Below are 18813 nucleotides of genomic sequence, written 5' to 3'. Positions count from 1 at the left end.
TTAACTTCTTATTAACCTTACGGTATATATCAGTATATAGTAAATGGTGTATGAAGAAGATAGGATTAAGGAAAGAAGGTACATTCTCGCAGCGTACTTTTCATGTAAATATAAATTTTTCGGAAGGCTGCATTTGATTTGAAGTGCATAAGAATATCGTAAGACAAAAATAAGTTATAAATATTATTTGTATACTGTATTTAAAAATATGGAATCTGTTAAAAATCAGTTTCCACATGTGATCTTTCTAATTAGTTTTGTTTTTGGTAACTTCTGCGGATGCTCTTGGAGGTCGATAATTCGTGAATCCGTTAATAATGTAAATGTGCCCACGAAAATTGTACCTGCCGGTGCTTATTTCTTTCCCTCTCTGAATTCCGAATGCTCGTATGTTTCTCGCTCTTTTTTACCTATTCTTTATATAAATATTGGCTACCTGTGGGCATGGAACGTGACCCGAAGTTGCGCGGGATCGAACGATGGTAGCGATGCCGACCAGTTCTTGGTATAACAACACACCTTTCGCGACTTGCACCAGACGAGTACAAATCGGTGCAGAACTGAAGAGGAAATTAAACAAAAAAAAGTATGTTCCTGGTGAAGAGGACGACTTTAAGGTAATTCGAATATCGAAATCGTCCTGTGCGTGTGAAAATGATAGACTTCTAGGCGTTCGGTCTTTCGGTGTTCTTTGTGTGCGTGCTTGTGACTTCAATGCCGGATGGGAACAAGTGAACTGGAGGGTTGGAAGAAGGAAGCACGCTCTGGTGGATACTTTGTGATCGTGAATATTTTTTAGAAGGACAAAACGTATCGACGTATGAAGATGCATATGTTCAGGCGAGGCATGATCTTCGTGACGTTCTTCGGCTCTTGCATTGCCATTGCACTGCTCGTAGCGAGTCTGGGCACAAAACATTGGGTTGATGCGGCAGCCAAGAGGACCCTAAATCCTGCAGACTCAAATGGTCGTATCAATTACGGCCTGTTCAGTGGTAAAAAGGAGCTGAATGTGGCTTACGGATGGCGGAGCTACGAGATCGACGGTAAGGAATTGGAACGCGCTGAGAGAAAGATGCAGAAAGAACGGAACGAAAGAAGAAGATCGAGGTGGAAAGATCGAGGTCGATGCGACGACGAGAGAACTTAACACGTCCACCGGACATTCCCCAAACTCTTTTAACCGACTCATCTTAACATCATCATAAAACGAATATTTCTACCATGACCAAACATTGCATTCAATCACCAAATAATCAAGCTATAACATTTATAGGACACATTTGAAATTGCAAATTCCTATAGGCTTTTCGGTTTAAAACTTGAATCAATTGGAATTCGCATCCGGGCAAACATCTGAGTCAGAGGTCGAAAGTTGTTACCAATTCGATTGTTTTTTTATATATAAATATATTATGCAACTATTGCTTTCCGAACTGGTTTACTGCATATACCTCAAATTGTATTGCCTTTCCCCAAATAAGGACCTTGCGGGAAATTACAGGTGAACAGAACTAATCGGTTCCTGGTAGAGGTCGTAAATTGTCACACGTATTTACGATGGTGACAGATCCCTAAGCTATTCCATGAAATAACAATGCATGATAAATTGCCAAGAATTATTGCAATTTCATTATAATTCAGTCATACTTTGTGACTTGATATTATATAAATAAAGAGAAATCTAGTAAATATTAGCTAAAGTCGCTCAATATTTTATGTTAGGAAATGTACAATTTTACTATTGATTTATTATTGTTGTCATAATACCAAATGTAAAATATAACCTTTGTTATTAGTTTTATATAAATCAATTTGGAAAATTCAATTTCAAATGTCACATGTACTAAAAATTTATAATTTAACAAATCAGTTTTGACACAGTGTATTAAATAAATTTACTTTAATATAAAAGTTTTTTTTCTGAATTAGTTAAAGTCACGTAATATTATTTTATATTAAGATATGTTTACCATATTAATTATTCTATATGGAAAATGTCAAAATAACAAAAAAATATAATCTTAAACTTTGAATTGACATTTGGCATGTGTCAAATTGTGAAATAAGAGCAAATTTGAAATTTAAAAATTTGACATATAAACTTACATTGAGCTATTCATCAAATTTTATTTAATTATTATTATCGAAAAAATAATACATTTTAAATCTTTAGATCAATTCATTAAAATAGTAAGTTTCAAATCTTAGAATAATATATGTCAACTTTTAGTACAAATTGACAATTCAACACACCTAGACGAAACCTAATCGAAATTGGCTAAAGTTACGTAACAATTTATATAGAAATAATAAATATAATATCAAGATTTTATTTTTGACAAATGTTAATTATCAAATGTCACAATAAATATAAAATTTAGAGAAACAATTTGACACTTTCCAAATTAAACTACATTTTTTTTAATATTACTTGAAATAAATTGATTCTTATGAGATTCAGCTCTACACAAATTTGATCTTTATATTACAAAAAATAGACTAAAGAGGATTTGTTTTAATATTAAAAAAAAATATATGAATTTGAAATAAATATACAATAGAAATTTTATATGTTAGAGTATTGAAATCATTATATTATTTTTGTTCTATTTATTTGATTTGTTACTTCTCTGTTTAATTCGTGCAGAATAACAATGAAATTATAATGAAATATTAAAATAGTATACAATACTAAACTTCAAGTAAAAGGTTAAACGTATTTTGCAAGAACGTTCTTTCAAACAGTTATTGACCATGAGATCGTCTTGCAATGTGTAAAATCCTTAATAAACTCTTACAATTCGCCTTCGTTCAGCTTGAGTTCTTCGAGATGGTCACTTTGTAAACGTCAATAACCGACAATAAATGAAGACAGACAAGCGCTTTAATTAAATTAATTAATGTTATAACTACTTATTATTGTTTCCTTTTTATCAAAAAAAAAATATTTGGAGGAATATTGCAAATACAAGCACAAAAATGTAGTTTATAATTAAAATTAAAAGCAAAGTTAAATGAATATTAAAAGAAACATACAAAAGCAGTGAATTGAGATTTTAACTCAGACTAAATAAAAAATCCATTGCATTATGAAGTATCGTTTATACGTCAATCGGTCCAATCAAAACAACTGGTTTTTCAGAATGGACAACTTAATTAAATTTAAATTACACAACGGTAATTTTCATGTAATATGTTATGTTTATTATTTTATTTAGAAAATTTAATGACAGATTTAGACACATACTTTATTTGAGTTATTTGTGTATAAATTAAATTAGAAATAATTTGTTTCTTTGATATATCCTATAATAATTGTAAATCATTAATCACTTTCTGGTATAATTAAAGATGTGAATAATCCCAGCAAGATAATCTGAAGGAAAATGAGGCTGAAAATGTTCTACGCTGTGAAAATAACGATGGGAATATACCCTTTGTTGATCAATTATCCCAAGTTTCTGGGTTATTAATGCCGTGAATCACGTTCAGTTTATGATCCATAAAGAAAAGATCATGGCTTTCGTACATCCGGTTGAATTTTATGCGCGTTATATTATTACCTAAAGATGGAACGAGTGGACCAAAGAGTGTGACAATATTGAATAGTTATGAGAAGAATGTGAGAGAGCGTGTAATTGGAAAAATAAGCACTCGATGAGAAAGGCGACGAATTGGATATTCTAAGAAGTGTAACTACAAAAGAATTGAATAGATTTCTACATTTATTCAAGAAAATAGTATTATATTATTTGTATATAAGTTTCTATACTAGAATTTCAGTTTGTATTCAATTATTTCATTCAATTCCATAGGTATTTCAGCAGAAGAAAATTAAATTATGAAACAAATTAATCAAACTTTATCCACATGTTATCATTTGACATCTGTCATTTATCCGTCAATTCAATGATTAAGATTTTATATTTTAAGTTAGGTTAAACTGGATTAATAAATTGCGAATTAACATCAAATTCATCATCATTTAAAATTTCACAATATATTTTTCAATTTGTAAATCTGTTAAAACTTATGATTTCATGTTAATTTTCAAGAAGTGATTACATTTCGTATATAGTAAGTACAAAATAAATTAAAAAAATAGGTAAAAATCTTGAGATACATTACATAATAAACAAATTACGTTCTTAGCATAAAATGTAAATTAAATAAGATTAAAACGAATTACCTTAATGTTATATAAACTTTGACATATAATTAAGAAACTAACGGATAACACGAAGTAGCATTAAGAGCATACGAAACTTTTATAAAATTAAATGAGTTTCTCGTAATAATGAGTATCTGTCATAATTATTTATTGCACGGTTAATTATTTTTGTTAATTAAAAGCAAACCATGTGTTTCATTTTTTCATTTTGTGTTTGCGTTACTATTTTGTAATTATAAAGAAAATTCTGCTGTTTATTAATAATATAATGTTTCCTTTTTTCGTAATAAAATATATAATAACAATGTCAATAAGAAAATATAACCTGAATCTGACAAATTACACCACTTATGATAATGTCCCTAGAAAATTTAACCAAGAGCTGTCATAATATGACAATGTCAATAAAAATCTAACCACAAACTCTCAAATATTAAAGTTTCTTGAAAAGTATTGATAAATGTAAATATATGAAAAAAATAATCACAAAATTCAATTGGAATATAATAATAATTATTATCAAATAACAAACATGACAAAAATAATTTGAACTCAACATGTTATACATGTATAATTATCGACAAACCTGTAAAATATATAAAGATATAAATATGTATTTGAAAAGTGAAGTGATCATGAAACCGTTATTAACCTGAATTTTATTTTACACGGTTTCTCTTCAATAACTTTCAGAACTAATCCATTTTATACAAGTTTGTTGAATGTCTTTGCAATATATAGATTCAATAAAAATATATTAATTGGTGAATTAACAATCTTAAACTTAGATTATACAGGTTTCATAATAATAAACTAAAAACATAATAATTTCATCATCACAAAAAATGGAAATCTGTTACGAAAGATTATTTAGTGAAATTTCTTTTGTTTCTAGATGAAAGTAATAGTATTATTGTTTATGAATGAAATGTATAAAAATAATCAAAGGAAATTTCTTAATTTGTATTATAAAATGTCCTTTCACTCATATTAAATCAGTATAAATTATAAATATAGTTCAAATATGGAAATACGTAGAGAATTACTTTTATTTAATTATTAATTAATTTGACAAAGTTCTCATAATTATTCACTTTTAATAAAATTTCATGACATTAATATCAACATAAATGTAGCAAAGATCAGCGTTTCTCAACTTATTGGTTAATTTTTAAAAGGGTCGCAAAATGACAGCTGTCGACGAGCGTCAACACATATTTCAGGTTATAAACAATAGGGTTATAAAAGTTTGCGAAACAAAATAATAATACTGTATCTAATTTCAAATTACAAAATCCACATCAATTACTTATGGTTGGAGTGTAACTATTATAGAATTACATAAATATTGGGATATACTTTTTTCATTTGAAAGATTTTTTTAATAAATCAATGAAAAATACTAGTTTTCTCTTACTTTAAAGTTATTTTGTACTGTCCAATAGAATCTACCATAAAATAAAGTGCAAATAGTTTTTTTTCTCCTATTCGAACCACATTGAATAAAGCATCATAAAAATAGGGTAACGACGTTTTTTATAACCAGTCTCTGTCATAGATGAAAGTAAAAGTATGTTATTTGGATACAATCGACCCACTAGTAGACATATGTAACTTATTGTTAAAACTTAAACAACTCTCCAAAAAGCGATTGCTAAAGGTTATTGTTTTTATACAGTTGACCAAAAATAAAGCCCACTCCTCAACACTCAAATCTGATGTGAATGTAAACGACTTAAAAAAAACGTGATCTGATTTATTTAACATTTGGTTTCCTGACATAACTAGTGAAAAAAAGTAGTTGTATAATGTCTATAAATTAAATAAAAACATGCAATTTTAATAGTAGAAAAATGCATTTGTAAATGAAGCTGATTCCTTATAAATCAATATTCAATTAGCATTAAAGAACATTCCAAGTGTGCAATTATTTAACGGTATATTCTGAAAGAATGGATGATATTCCAATACTCTTTCTTTTTATACATTTCATATATTATTTATCAATTTTTGGGTCAGATGGGCCAGTTTTTTTTACACTAAATAATTTAAATAATTGAATCTATTCTTTTCATTTTTATTTATAACAATGCTAATTACAAAATTATAAGTCAATAAGAAAATATAAACTTAAAATTTCAACTATTTTGGAAACGTTAGAATGAATGACAAAATAAATAAATTATTGACAAAATTGTTTATCATATTTCGTTAATCTTTAATTATACATATTTTATAAATGCTTCTTTTAACTAAATTAAACCAACTGCTTTTAAATATATAATTACGATTTATAATGTCAATAAGATAATATAATCTCAAACTGTCAAGTTCATCATTCATGACAATTTTAAAAGAAAACCTAACCTCAAGGTGTCAAATATAATATAATGAATGACGAGATAAAGAAATTGTTGATCATATTTGGCTAGTCGTTATTTTTTTACATATTTTACATACGTTTCTTTTAATTTAATCAAATCAACTGTTTTAGTAAATATATTGACTATTAACTATGTCAGCAAACAAAAATATCAATAGAAACTCTAACCACAAACAGTTTCGTTCCTACAAAATCCGGCGCAAATCGAATCAGCGTAAAATGAAACCATATTTACAGTGAGGTATTAGGGTTAGGTTAGGTTCTGCATAAGTGAAATAAATTAAATAATCAGTAAAATATAGTTATAAATTATCAAGAATTAAAGACAAAAAGTTTAAATGCACGAATAAACATGTTTATATAATATTTATACTTATAACAGCAAGCGAAAAATTATGCATAAAAATGACGTCGTCAGAAAATGCTGACGAAAGGAAAGCCACGTTAGGTATCGCACTGGAATTTGCCATGCACGATTTCACGCCACATTCTGTATGATCATTTGCAGTCTTCGTCGTGCAGAGAATACACCAGAGGAATGAGAATACCACGACCGAGGATAATAACAATGATGATGATGATATGGGAATCGAAACGAAAGCGAAATCAGTTTCACTCGAAATTACGCGTTTCTGTCAACTACATAACAAAACGAAACAACAACAAAAATAACACCTGACACGAATAATTAAGCAGGTGTCGACGACACCGCACATTTCTTTCGTTTGTTTCTTCCATTCTTTGGCGCCTTCTCTTTCAAAATTGATATTTAATTGCAGAAAGAGTGGAGAGCGATTGTTCTTACAAATCAATGCAGAAAATTGGTTGAAATCTTTACACGTTAATTGTTTGCATTGTGTGCAAAACCCGTATGCGAATGAAGTAAAGAGAAACCAGAGGTACGACGACCAGAAACGTTTTCTGCAACGAGAGAGAAAGAGAATCCAAACCTATCGGACATTGCGTAAGCGCGCTTAACGTGACGTTTTATTTGCTGTAACAATTCTATTCTCTGTGTATTAGCTCATTTCGTTGAATTTCGAAGACTCATGTGTGTTTTCCCATTTTGAAACAAATCTAAGATTGGTTTCTTATTGCATTATTTAATAATCGACAAGTCAGTAATTTTAGTTTTTACAATATTATCCAAAATTCTCTAATTAACTAAACAGTCAATTAATGATATAACAGGTGCATTAAACATTCAGTATAATAAATAACACCTCTCAATAATTTCGTAGGATGACAAATAGATGGCGCATCTATAGACAAATCCATATAATTTTTAGGAAGTACCAACCTTCAGACGACGCATGTCAAAATTTCATGACAATCTGACATTTTGTTCGCAAGTTACTGTGGTTTTAGTGATGCTACTTTTGTAATTTTCAAAACAATGCAAAAATCCGAATTTCGTGCTTTCTGATGGGAAAAATACCGTTCAAGCAAAGCAATGTTTGATAAACTATACAGTAGATTAATTAAACATTTCATAATTACATTCATTTTGAAGTAACGTTCAATATATTTTCAGTACAAAATTTAATTTTAAGAGAAAAGCTATATTATTCAATTCTTAATATGTTTATGAACATTATAAAGATTAATTGAATAATTGGTATCTGCTCATTTGAACTATAACCAATTAATTTAAATAGTTGCATTTAAAATCTACACTATCATCATAGATCTGTTAAATAAAATCAAAAATTGTAGAAATGTTTGTGTAATTTATTAATTAATGTATTAATTTATTTTTTTTAAATCATTTTAATGAAGCAACAAAATAGTTAAATTATAAATTATTATTAAGGTTATAAAAACAATAAAAAATAATTTAACAGAAAATAATTTTAATGCAAAATAATATATTTAACATATACTTGAAATCACTTTAATATACTTTAAATTCTCCCAAAATATGAGTAAATTTGAGTAAAAAAAAAAATTTTAATTAATTTTCCAAAGTTATTAAGTTTAACGTTTAATAATAATAATTTCAATGTATTTTCATAAACCGATTATGGAGATAATAAAGAGATTATTAATAGATTAAATTACATTTATTTGATATTAATATAAAAAAAATATTAGTTCTACATAAATAAATAAGATATAGATATATTTTAATTAATATTACATAAATACTACAAGTTTTGTTGTTTTTACACTAATATTGAAAACTAATACTACACAAATTTCCTTGTCATACTTATATCACAATATGTGACAAGGAGATAATTGATCCTTGAACATTATTTGCACTGCACTTTGCCCATGAATTACTTAACTCAATGAACAACATTGCGTAATGAAACAAGTGAAGGTTTCGAAAGTTTTTTTTTTTGCAAAAAATTTACGGAAAAATACACATTCAGAGTAGTATTGAGTTGTCCAGCAATTTTGCCATTGGAGCGTATCTTAATATATCAAAATTGATAAATAGTCATTGAAAAATGACTAGTATACTTATTTTGAAAGGTGACATTTTTATAAAAACAAATGTTTGGTTAAGATAAAATTTATTTGTGTCACCTTCGTAACTTGGAAATAGAAAAAAAATCAAACTGCATTTTTGACATTTGATACTTTTCCGGAAAGTTTGTTTCAATTTTGAAATTAATTGTCATTGACAAATGATTGGTATACTTATTTTGAAAGTTCATATATTTATACAAAAAGAAAGTTTGGTTATGATAAAATTTATTTGTGACACTTTAATAACTTCTTGAAAATAGAAAAAAATCTGCATTTCATACTTTTATTTTGTCAAAAATATTTGTGTTCATTTAAAATCTATTTATCATCATTGAAGAATAGACAAAAATAAATGCAACTTTGTACAAACTAAAATATCTTTCAAATACTTAAATTTAATAATCAGTTTCAGGCTTAAAATTGTTTGATTTTGTAAGTAATTAATTAATTTTGTGAATTATTTTGTTAGTAGATTAGTGACAAGTTTCAAATTATGATTTAAATTCTAAAAATATTTCATAAATAATATGAAAGAAGAATAAATTTTCACATCAAATTGAAAAACTAATGAAATACACCAAACGCCCATTAATATTTCTTCACAATAGAATGTTGAAATTGTTCGATATTACTAATTAATTAATCATGCCTTTCATTACATATTACGCTGAAGCCAATTTACATAATAATATTATAATTAATTGAAATGTACATTACATAAACTATAAATTGGCTTGCCTATTTTGTTATGAATTATTATCAGTTATATCATTCACAAAATAATCAATTAAAAATTTCTGGTATCTAATAAATTGTCTACACGATTCTTTTGTATTTTTTTTTACTTGTAAAGTACTTTTAACACGTGTACCATCATAAATATGTCATCTTATCATATGACATTTGTATTTTTAAGTGTACAAACATTAAAAAATATATGTCAGTGTATTTTGGACTTTAACTATAAAGTTAAGTACAATAATTTTACTGTATTATACACACTTCACAAACACTTCAAGTTACTTTACATATTACTTGACAAGTATCGCCGTTTATTAAATATAGCAATACATCACATCGGTTTCTCTAATATCCCGAACCGTACTAAAGTGAATCCGCATTGATAGAAGCATAGTGTGGCTTCTATCAATGGAGAAATGACTATAAATATATGTATTTCAAACTTTTTCACTTTCAATAAAATCCGGATGAGAAAATCTTAAATATTGGTGTCAAAATCAACATTTGTAAATGTCAAAATTGCATTCGTGATGTAATGCAAATTTGACATTTAGAATTGTTGACATTCACGCCATTGTTTATTAACATAATTACAATCACTTTTTCAGTATTTTTTTAAAATTTAAATTCAAATATAAATGCCGCAAATAATTTAATAAATAAATATTTTTATTACATATATTTTGCATTTTATTCGTTAATAGTAAATATACGTTTGTTGTGATAAAAGGTCAGTTGGGTGCGGGTCTTTGTTCATTTACGAACGGCTTCGTTGCAGATGTTTAACAGTTAATTAATTGGGATGTTTTACAACCGTTTCCACGGTATTTGTCAATGCACCTATTAACACATTGTTGCACAAGGTTTACGTGTCATTCGACTTGAATAACAGGATTCGTGTGCATTGCTTACAATAGAAGCAAGTGTTTTTGTGTACTCGGTTTTCGAACGTCTCAGTTCAAGAATTAACAAAAATAATACATCGGTCTCTAAATATTAATTTGTATCTCTCTCACTTCTCAGTACAGATAAAGTGAAGTTACATTTTTGTCTATATTTAATCTATGTTATTATCATTATTGTACTGTTTAAGTTTTTACACATTTTCATTGTTTTTGTTTACAATCTTATGATGAGTTATTATTAAGAAAGGCTATTTTAATTAAATGGAGAAAATTGTTTTGGTCTTCGAGTAATTCGGGTTTCAAACTTAAGAAAGGACATATTTTCGATTTTAGAACTTTTGTAACGAATTATGTTTGAAAACTGGATTATATTCATTTAAATTTATTTTTATTGAGAAAATTGTTTCGCTCTTCGAATAATTCGGTTTCTGATCTTTAGCAACGAAAATGTCATTTAAATAATTCAGTTTTCGAATAATTCGGTTTTTGAACTTTAGAAACTAATTATGCCCAAACACAAGATCATGTTTATTTAAATTAAATATTATGGATAAAATGGTTTTGGCATTCAAATAACTCAATTTTCGAACTTTAGGAACAAATTATATTTGAAAACCGAAGTATATTTATTCTAATTCACTGTTATAGAGAAAATGAATTTGGTTTTCGAATAATTCTGATTTCGAATTTAAGAAACTAATTATGCCCAAACACAGGATTAAGTTTATTTAAATTAATTATTATGGATAAAATGGTTTTGGCATTAAAATAATTCAGTTTTCGAACTTTAGGAACGAATTATGTTCGAAGACCGGATTATATCCATTTTAATTAATTGTTATGGAGAAAATGGTTACGGTTTTTGAATAATTCTGTTTTCGAACTTTAGTATATAAAATAATTAAAATTGATACAGAAATACCTCAAATTTACAATACAATCAATATATGATCTTACTTTAATCAGTAGTGATCGATTATTAACTCAGAACCTTACAATTTATTTATACGAGATAAATTATAATTGATTACAATTTTCCGCTTTAAATCCTAGAAGATGTTTTTTCTCGAGATCTGTTAATGTTATTCTATGCTACAGTTTTTCTTAAATAGACTCGTTTTGGCAACATTAACAATGACCTTGACTACATTCTGCACACTACATTAAATCGTTCGACTTTTTCGAGGAAAGAACAACCTGTTTTTTATGAGCATTTACCACTTTCCAAGACTAATTCACTATTTAAAATGATATTTAAACCTGTTCAGCATATTTAGGGTAATTCCTAATATTTGTATTATTAATTGATATTTTTTTGAAAATTTTCATTATTATTTACAATAATAATTCTCAAGCTAATGTAAACATTACAAATTAACATGCATGAACTTTAGAAAGCAACTGCAATTAACGTTTTACATATTTTCTCACTTCTTCTCATTAACTATTAAAAAAAAGATAATAATTTTACTATATTTATAATATCAAACTACCACTGAGTTTTGTAATCATGAATTACATTTATAAATTAAAAGTATATCCATATATATCAAACTTACTTATGTAAATTTCAAATGCAGATGGAGCCACAGTCTTATTTGTTTGTTTTTATTCTACCATATTATTAATTTTATATTTCTTTTTCAATTTACATATCATCCGCTTATACAGCAACTTATGTAATTGTTATAAACACAAAACTGGTCAAATACATAATGGAAACTTTTTAAAATGTGATCAACATATGAATTCAATAAAGCGTATACATTATCATACAATTTAAATAGTAATGCAATGTTTCTTATAATATCTTAGAAAATATTATTACATAAATTTTAATAACTTCATAATAAAAGTCAAATGAAAAATGTAAGAATTATTATAATTCGTTCCCAAATTCTGTTCGAGAATCGAAACCATGTTCCTTATAAAAAGTATTGTCTATACAAATAATTAAAGTCTACAAAATTATCTTGCAAAAACAATAAAATTACATTAATGAAATAAATTATTGGGAACCGAAATTATATTCGAAAACCGAAACCGTTTATTTCTTTTGTATTTTTGTTCATGAAGCGAAGTATATTCTAAACTTACATTTAAATTGTTCGTGACTCAATGCTTCTTCATATTATTATGAATACGGTAATAATAAATTCAGTGAAATATTATAAAAGAATAAAGGAATATACATGATTTTCATTGTAAATTACAAGTAATTATTATTCATTTATAATTGCATTTTATTACAGTACTGCATCTGCTCAAATACGAGCCGGATTTCCTGATCTACGGCTTCTGGATAGGCACGGTGACGTGCGTTTGTGCGGCTCTGCTCTTCTCCGATTTGGCCGCAGTTTTTGCGGCCGTTAATGCTGCAACAACGTCGAGCTGTTTCTCGGGAACTGCAGGATTGTATCTTTGGAATATCCTTTCATGTAAGTACCGAAAAAACAAATAAGTAATACACATTACTATTACTAAACAATATGTATATGGTTTTTAATACTTATTTTTATATTGAACGTTCTTTATTATATATAATCAATTGTTAATATCGAACGGTTAAGGAATACAGGAAAGTACAAGATTGTATTAATATGATACTTTACTTGTTATTTTATATTTAATCTTTAATCATTCATGTTTCAAACCATTCCTCACTTCCTCCCTACTTATAACTAGTAAAAAACATTTGAAAAAAATCATGTTTAAATGTTACTTTACTTCTAAGAGTTACTTTACTTAGTCAAGAGGAGAATTTGTAATTGTCTCAAGTCAATAGACATATGATTCATATGTAACCAACAACTGCGTTAATTGTGTCTAAAAGCACAGTTTTATATATATATATTTTTAAGACACACCATTCCTCACTTCCTTCCTACTTATTACTTTACTTATAACTAGTAAAAAAAACATTTGAAAAAAAAAACACAAATCAATATATTGAACATGTTACTTTACTTGTAACTAGTCAAGAGGAGAATTTGTAATTGTCACAAGTCAATAGACCTTTAATGATTCATATGTAACCAACAACTGCGTTAATTGTGACTAAAAGTACAGTTTTATATATATATTTTTAAGTCACACCATTCCTCACTTCCTCCCTACTTATTACTTTACTTATAACTAGTAAAAAAACATTGAAAAAAAAAACACAAATCAATAGATTTAACATGTTACTTTACTTGTAACTAGTCAAGAGGAGAATTTGTAATTGTCACAAGTCAATAGACCTTTAATGATTCATATGTAACCAACAACTGCGTTAATTGTGTCTAAAAGTACAGTTTTTTATATATATATATTTAAGTCACACCATTCATCACTTCCTCCCTACTTATTACTTTACTTATAACTAGTAAAAAAACATTTGAAAAAAATCACAAATCAATAGGTTTAACATATTACTTTACTTGTAACTAGTCAAGAGGAGAATTTGTAATTGTCACAAGTCAATAGACCATTAATGATTCATATGTAACCAACAACTGCGTTAATTGTGACTAAAATACAGTTATATAAATATTTTTAAGTCACACCATTCCTCACTTCCTCCCTACTTATTACTTTACTTATAACTATCTTAACTTCACTTATCTTAACATAACACTTACTTAAAACACACGTCAACAGATTCAACAGGCGCAAAATTTCTTAAGTATGCTTGGGTCGGCTAGGTTTACTTGTCACTTTACTTATAACTAGTGAGAAAGACAATTGAAAAAGTCAGAAGTCAGCAGGTCTATATGTCTTTTTATTTGTAACTAGTCAGGAGAAGGCATTAATTATAACTTAGATTACAAAGTGGTCCACTTCACTTATCTTAACATAACAATTACTTAAAACTCAATAAATACTCATGTCTACAGATCCTAGACTACACATGGCAGTACACAATTAATTATCCAAAGATATTTTAATTAAATATTAATGAAAAATACACATATAGAAAAAAATATATATTGATTAATTATTTAAGAAAGTAATTACAACAAAATCAATAATATTTTCAAAGTGTCTTAAAATATATCCAGCAATACAATATATTCGACCTATATAAGTTTCATTCATTTTATTTTTATATTTATTTGCATTTATAAAATATTTATATTTAAAAAATACATTATTTTTCAACGTTGGTGCGTACGTTTTTGACGTAGGATGACAGCTGTCAATTCGTGACTCATTAAAAATGTATCGCAACCCATAGTTTGAGAACCGCTAGTTTAAAGCAAAGTAGTACTAATTCATACAAAGCCGCAGCTAGGGGTGCAAAGGGGGCGCATACCCAGTGTCTCCAGGCGAATCAATCGTAGGGGCGCCAATGATTTCTTGAGGCAGGAGCGCAAATTGGATATTGCCAAACCTTTTGGAATCGGCGTGTCAATATTCGTAAAAACGTAGCTTTACTCGGATGCTGTGTCACTTGGATGATGATGAGAGAGGATTGATTTCCAATAGTTTTTCATTTATGATGAACATAAATTACAATTTGTGTCACCACAGACACGCTTGTCATTAATGGCTTAAACGGAAGATTTCCTTGCTTCGGCCCTGCAATCATATTACTACTATCAAAATTATTATTTAAACTCCTATTATTAATTGAATTATATAAAATAATAAAGTATTATTAATTGTCTAAAGTCATATATATACTTCATTAAATAATAACATACGATTAAATTATAATATGAAAAAAAATGGCATCTCTACTTTGTGTTTTATGATGTAGATATTTCAATCATAATCCAACAGTTAACATTAACATTGTTTCTCGATTAGAATTTAATCAATCATAAAAAATATACACACGTACCCAATTGCGATAATGGTTTAACTGTTGTTAAACAATTCGAAAATAGGAATAGGAATAGGAACTTTACGTAATTCATCCACATTTTCCGTGTTAATTATATAGATAAACGATAAAATACACTATTTAACATTGATTTTTTTTTGTTACATATTTCTCTACGCTTCGGTGGATAAATACTAAAAGTCAATATTGCATGAGAGAAAAAAAAACGTGTAAAATGCATGCATAAATATTGGGACCAAGGCTGAGTATCATAAATAAAATTAATACATATTCAGACATAACTCAGTGAGAATATTTAAATGCATCGAAAGAATTCTTGAAATGCGTAAGCTTCAATTTAAATAATTCATAAATTTCAACATAATTGAACATATTTTGTTCCTAAAAGTTGTTTGAAAAACTGGATACATTTTGTACAAAAGCAATGAAGACACATACAAATTATGATGGAAAACCTACACTTTGTTTAGAATCAAAGTTTTTGTGTTCGAGAACCGAGGTTTTATTATATACATGATCTACATCAGCGTTTTCCAAACTGCGAGGCGCACACAGTGAGCAATTTTCAAAATGACTGCTAAAGTTTTATCTATTTTATGCAATGGAAGGGGGACGTAGGGGATTAAAAAAAATTAAGCGAGGAAGTTTGGAAACCACTAATCTACATGATTCAAGTAGAAATAAGTTCTAGACAAAATTTTTAAATTTGTGAAATATATATTCAAATGTGATTTTTAAAGTAATTTACAACTTTTCTTTTTTTTTTTTTCTACTCATTCGAAGATTTGTACTTCGGAAATATTTGCAATTTTAACCCGAATTTTACCATAACAAGTATATAGTTCTACATATTTACAATATAAAAATAATATTTTTACTGAAGTTTATAAAATTTCCGATTCTCTTTCACATTGTGTTTTTTCATAGTTTTTTTTTGTATACAAACTTTAAATAACGAAAGTACTTCCTACAATTCATGTTTATTGCAATGTATTATTCAATTTATCAATTTACCAACAACGGAGTAACTTTTTCTTTGATTGTATAATAAGCAATAGATTATGGTAATTGCATATTAACGATTCGCAACCTTCTGTATCTCTGATAATTTTGCAACAGCTATTACTTTCTGAAGATCGAGCGTTTATTTCCGCAATCCGACGAGAGATTTCCGCATTTGCAAAAACAAAAACCATTGCACGTCTCACATAAATAGACAAATCACAAATTGAGTATTATCAATTTCTAATCATTCAACAATCAAAATCTCATTTAATACGAATTATTTATAATCAAATGTGCATATTGCATTTATCATTTGTTAATTTGTAATTTATAAACAACTCAATTTTATTGTTTTTTATTAAAATAAAATTAAAAATAATCGATGTTAATAACAAGTTTTTGTTTTAAATATTTAAAAATCTATATTAATTACTAAATGAATACATTGAAATTGAAATGTCTAGTAAGTCCGACTAGTAAGTTTTAAAAGTGAAAATCTGACTATTAAAGTCATTTGTATAAATAAATGGAAATCGAATATCCAAAGTTTCGTATTAAAAATAGATATGAAATTAAATACATTCATCAATTAATTTCAACTTTTAGTTGTAGATAACTTTGTCTTGAAAATTAAAGGTAAATAAAAATATATAATAATAAAATCTTACTAAAGTCTTCTGATTGGTACAAGACTGTAGCATCAGAAAAAAATTAACAAAGTGACTACTTCAAATTTTGGGTTACCATAGGTTGAGAAATACTGGTTTAAACTTTTTATTAAAAATAAAGAAATACCGTCTCTAAATCCCATGATATGCACAAATCTCGCACTATTTTGAACAAACATGAAAAAAATGTGGGACATACCGAAATTGGAAAGTCAGTTGAGTATTTTATCTAATGATTATTGCGATAGATTAAATCAGCGTTTCTTAACATTTTTGTTAAATGACTAAACATAATTCTAGTTGTACAGACACGCAATTACTGAGAGTATTTCACCAGTTCGTCGCTTTGACACAAGATGACAGCTGTCATTATCAAATTTGATATGAAAGGTCGATAAACATCCAAAGGGAAAGGGCCGTAGCAATAACACTACATAGCACAATATTTCATTAATTGTTTCAAGTTGTTTGTAGTAATTTAAATATACTTGTCTTTGTTAGTGTAAGTAGCACTTGCTGCTAATTATTGTCTGAATACTCTAAATAATGAAATTTCTTATATTATAGTTTTACCCTTTTATTAATATCAAATCCAAATTAATGCAGTTAATTGTTTATAAATTTTATCGGAGACGTAGAGGCGTTTCTTAATAGGAACAGGTGGGGTCAGGGGGTAAAAACAATTTTTTTTAAGTATGTTTAGTTTTGTTAGGTAGACTAGTTATAGAAGTATAGGTGAGTCCTGGTCCCTTACGGCTTTTATGGGCGAGTCACCCCAGGTAGAAAAAAATATTAATTAATTTAATTAAAAATATAGGCGAGTAAAAGTACTTCACATATAACGAATTCTGATCTAAAAGTACATTTATGATAGATATATCACTATGATAAAAAGATCCAAACTTATAACTTCTATCTTTTTTCTTGCAGTGCTTTGCAATATTGGAGCTATCGGTCTATGGATGGCCCAGTATTATCTTAAAATCCAATCCAACGTGCTGTCGTTGGAGGACAGGGACAACAGTTGGACGTCCGATGGAATGGCGGAACTGGGTTACTCCTTCTGGTAACTATACCGCCGCAACAACAGATCCCCAAAGGGACCATCGATCTAAATCTGAATGACTGTTTGCAGGTTCGTCGTGGGAGCGGCAGTCGCCAATTTCCTAGACATAATCGTTATCCACATCGCGAACAGCGACAAGAAAGTGGATCCGATCATACCAATGATGGAGGAGAAAACGAATGGGGCCATCATGCTGTACTGAAGAGAAGAGCACGAATGAGTGCTGCTACCATTATTACTACTACGTAGAGGCGCTAAACGAAATCTAGACCTGTTGTAAATATTATAAATACGTCCTTTCCATTTATTCTTACTCTATTATACATATATTTATTATTTCATAAGATGTAAGGTATACATAATAATTTTGTAAACAATAACATTTTTTATATATATTATTATATTTTATTGTAATAAGAAATAAACTATAAATCTAAATACTGCATACTCTCTCTTATACAAACGAATAAAATTTTGAAGAAGGAAACAAAAATCACTAAGAGAATTCAATCTAAACTTAAAACTAATCTAAAATGTAGAGAGAGAAAACAACAAATAAACA

At 27.7% G+C, this 18813-nt stretch overlaps 1 protein-coding gene across 1 annotated transcript; it reads left to right on the top strand.

Moving 5' to 3' along the window:
• Nucleotides 1-531: 531 nt before the first annotated feature.
• LOC108563063 (clarin-3) lies at nt 532-18615 on the top strand. The gene is made up of 5 exons (XM_017921625.1): nt 532-743; nt 800-1046; nt 12934-13119; nt 18116-18251; nt 18321-18615. Exons 2-5 carry the CDS (start codon nt 821-823, stop codon nt 18451-18453), a joined length of 681 nt encoding a protein of 226 aa, XP_017777114.1. The 5' UTR covers nt 532-743; nt 800-820; the 3' UTR covers nt 18454-18615.
• The last annotated feature ends 198 nt before the right edge of the window (nt 18616-18813 follow it).

The sequence above is a fragment of the Nicrophorus vespilloides genome, unplaced genomic scaffold (assembly GCF_001412225.1).
Source record: "Nicrophorus vespilloides isolate i.1.1-1 unplaced genomic scaffold, Nicve_v1.0, whole genome shotgun sequence".
NCBI classification, from domain to species: domain Eukaryota; kingdom Metazoa; phylum Arthropoda; class Insecta; order Coleoptera; family Silphidae; genus Nicrophorus; species Nicrophorus vespilloides.
This window is presented reverse-complemented; position numbering and strand designations above follow the sequence as displayed.

Excerpts from the sequence above, each read along its gene's own strand:
- LOC108563063 (XM_017921625.1), top strand. The coding sequence starts at position 821 with ATGAAGATGCATATGTTCAGGCGAGGCATGATCTTCGTGACGTTCTTC. Across the intron at positions 13,120-18,115 it reads TCTTTGGAATATCCTTTCAT|TGCTTTGCAATATTGGAGCT; the intron begins GTAAGTACCGAA and ends TTTTTCTTGCAG. Across the intron at positions 18,252-18,320 it reads GAACTGGGTTACTCCTTCTG|GTTCGTCGTGGGAGCGGCAG; the intron begins GTAACTATACCG and ends GACTGTTTGCAG.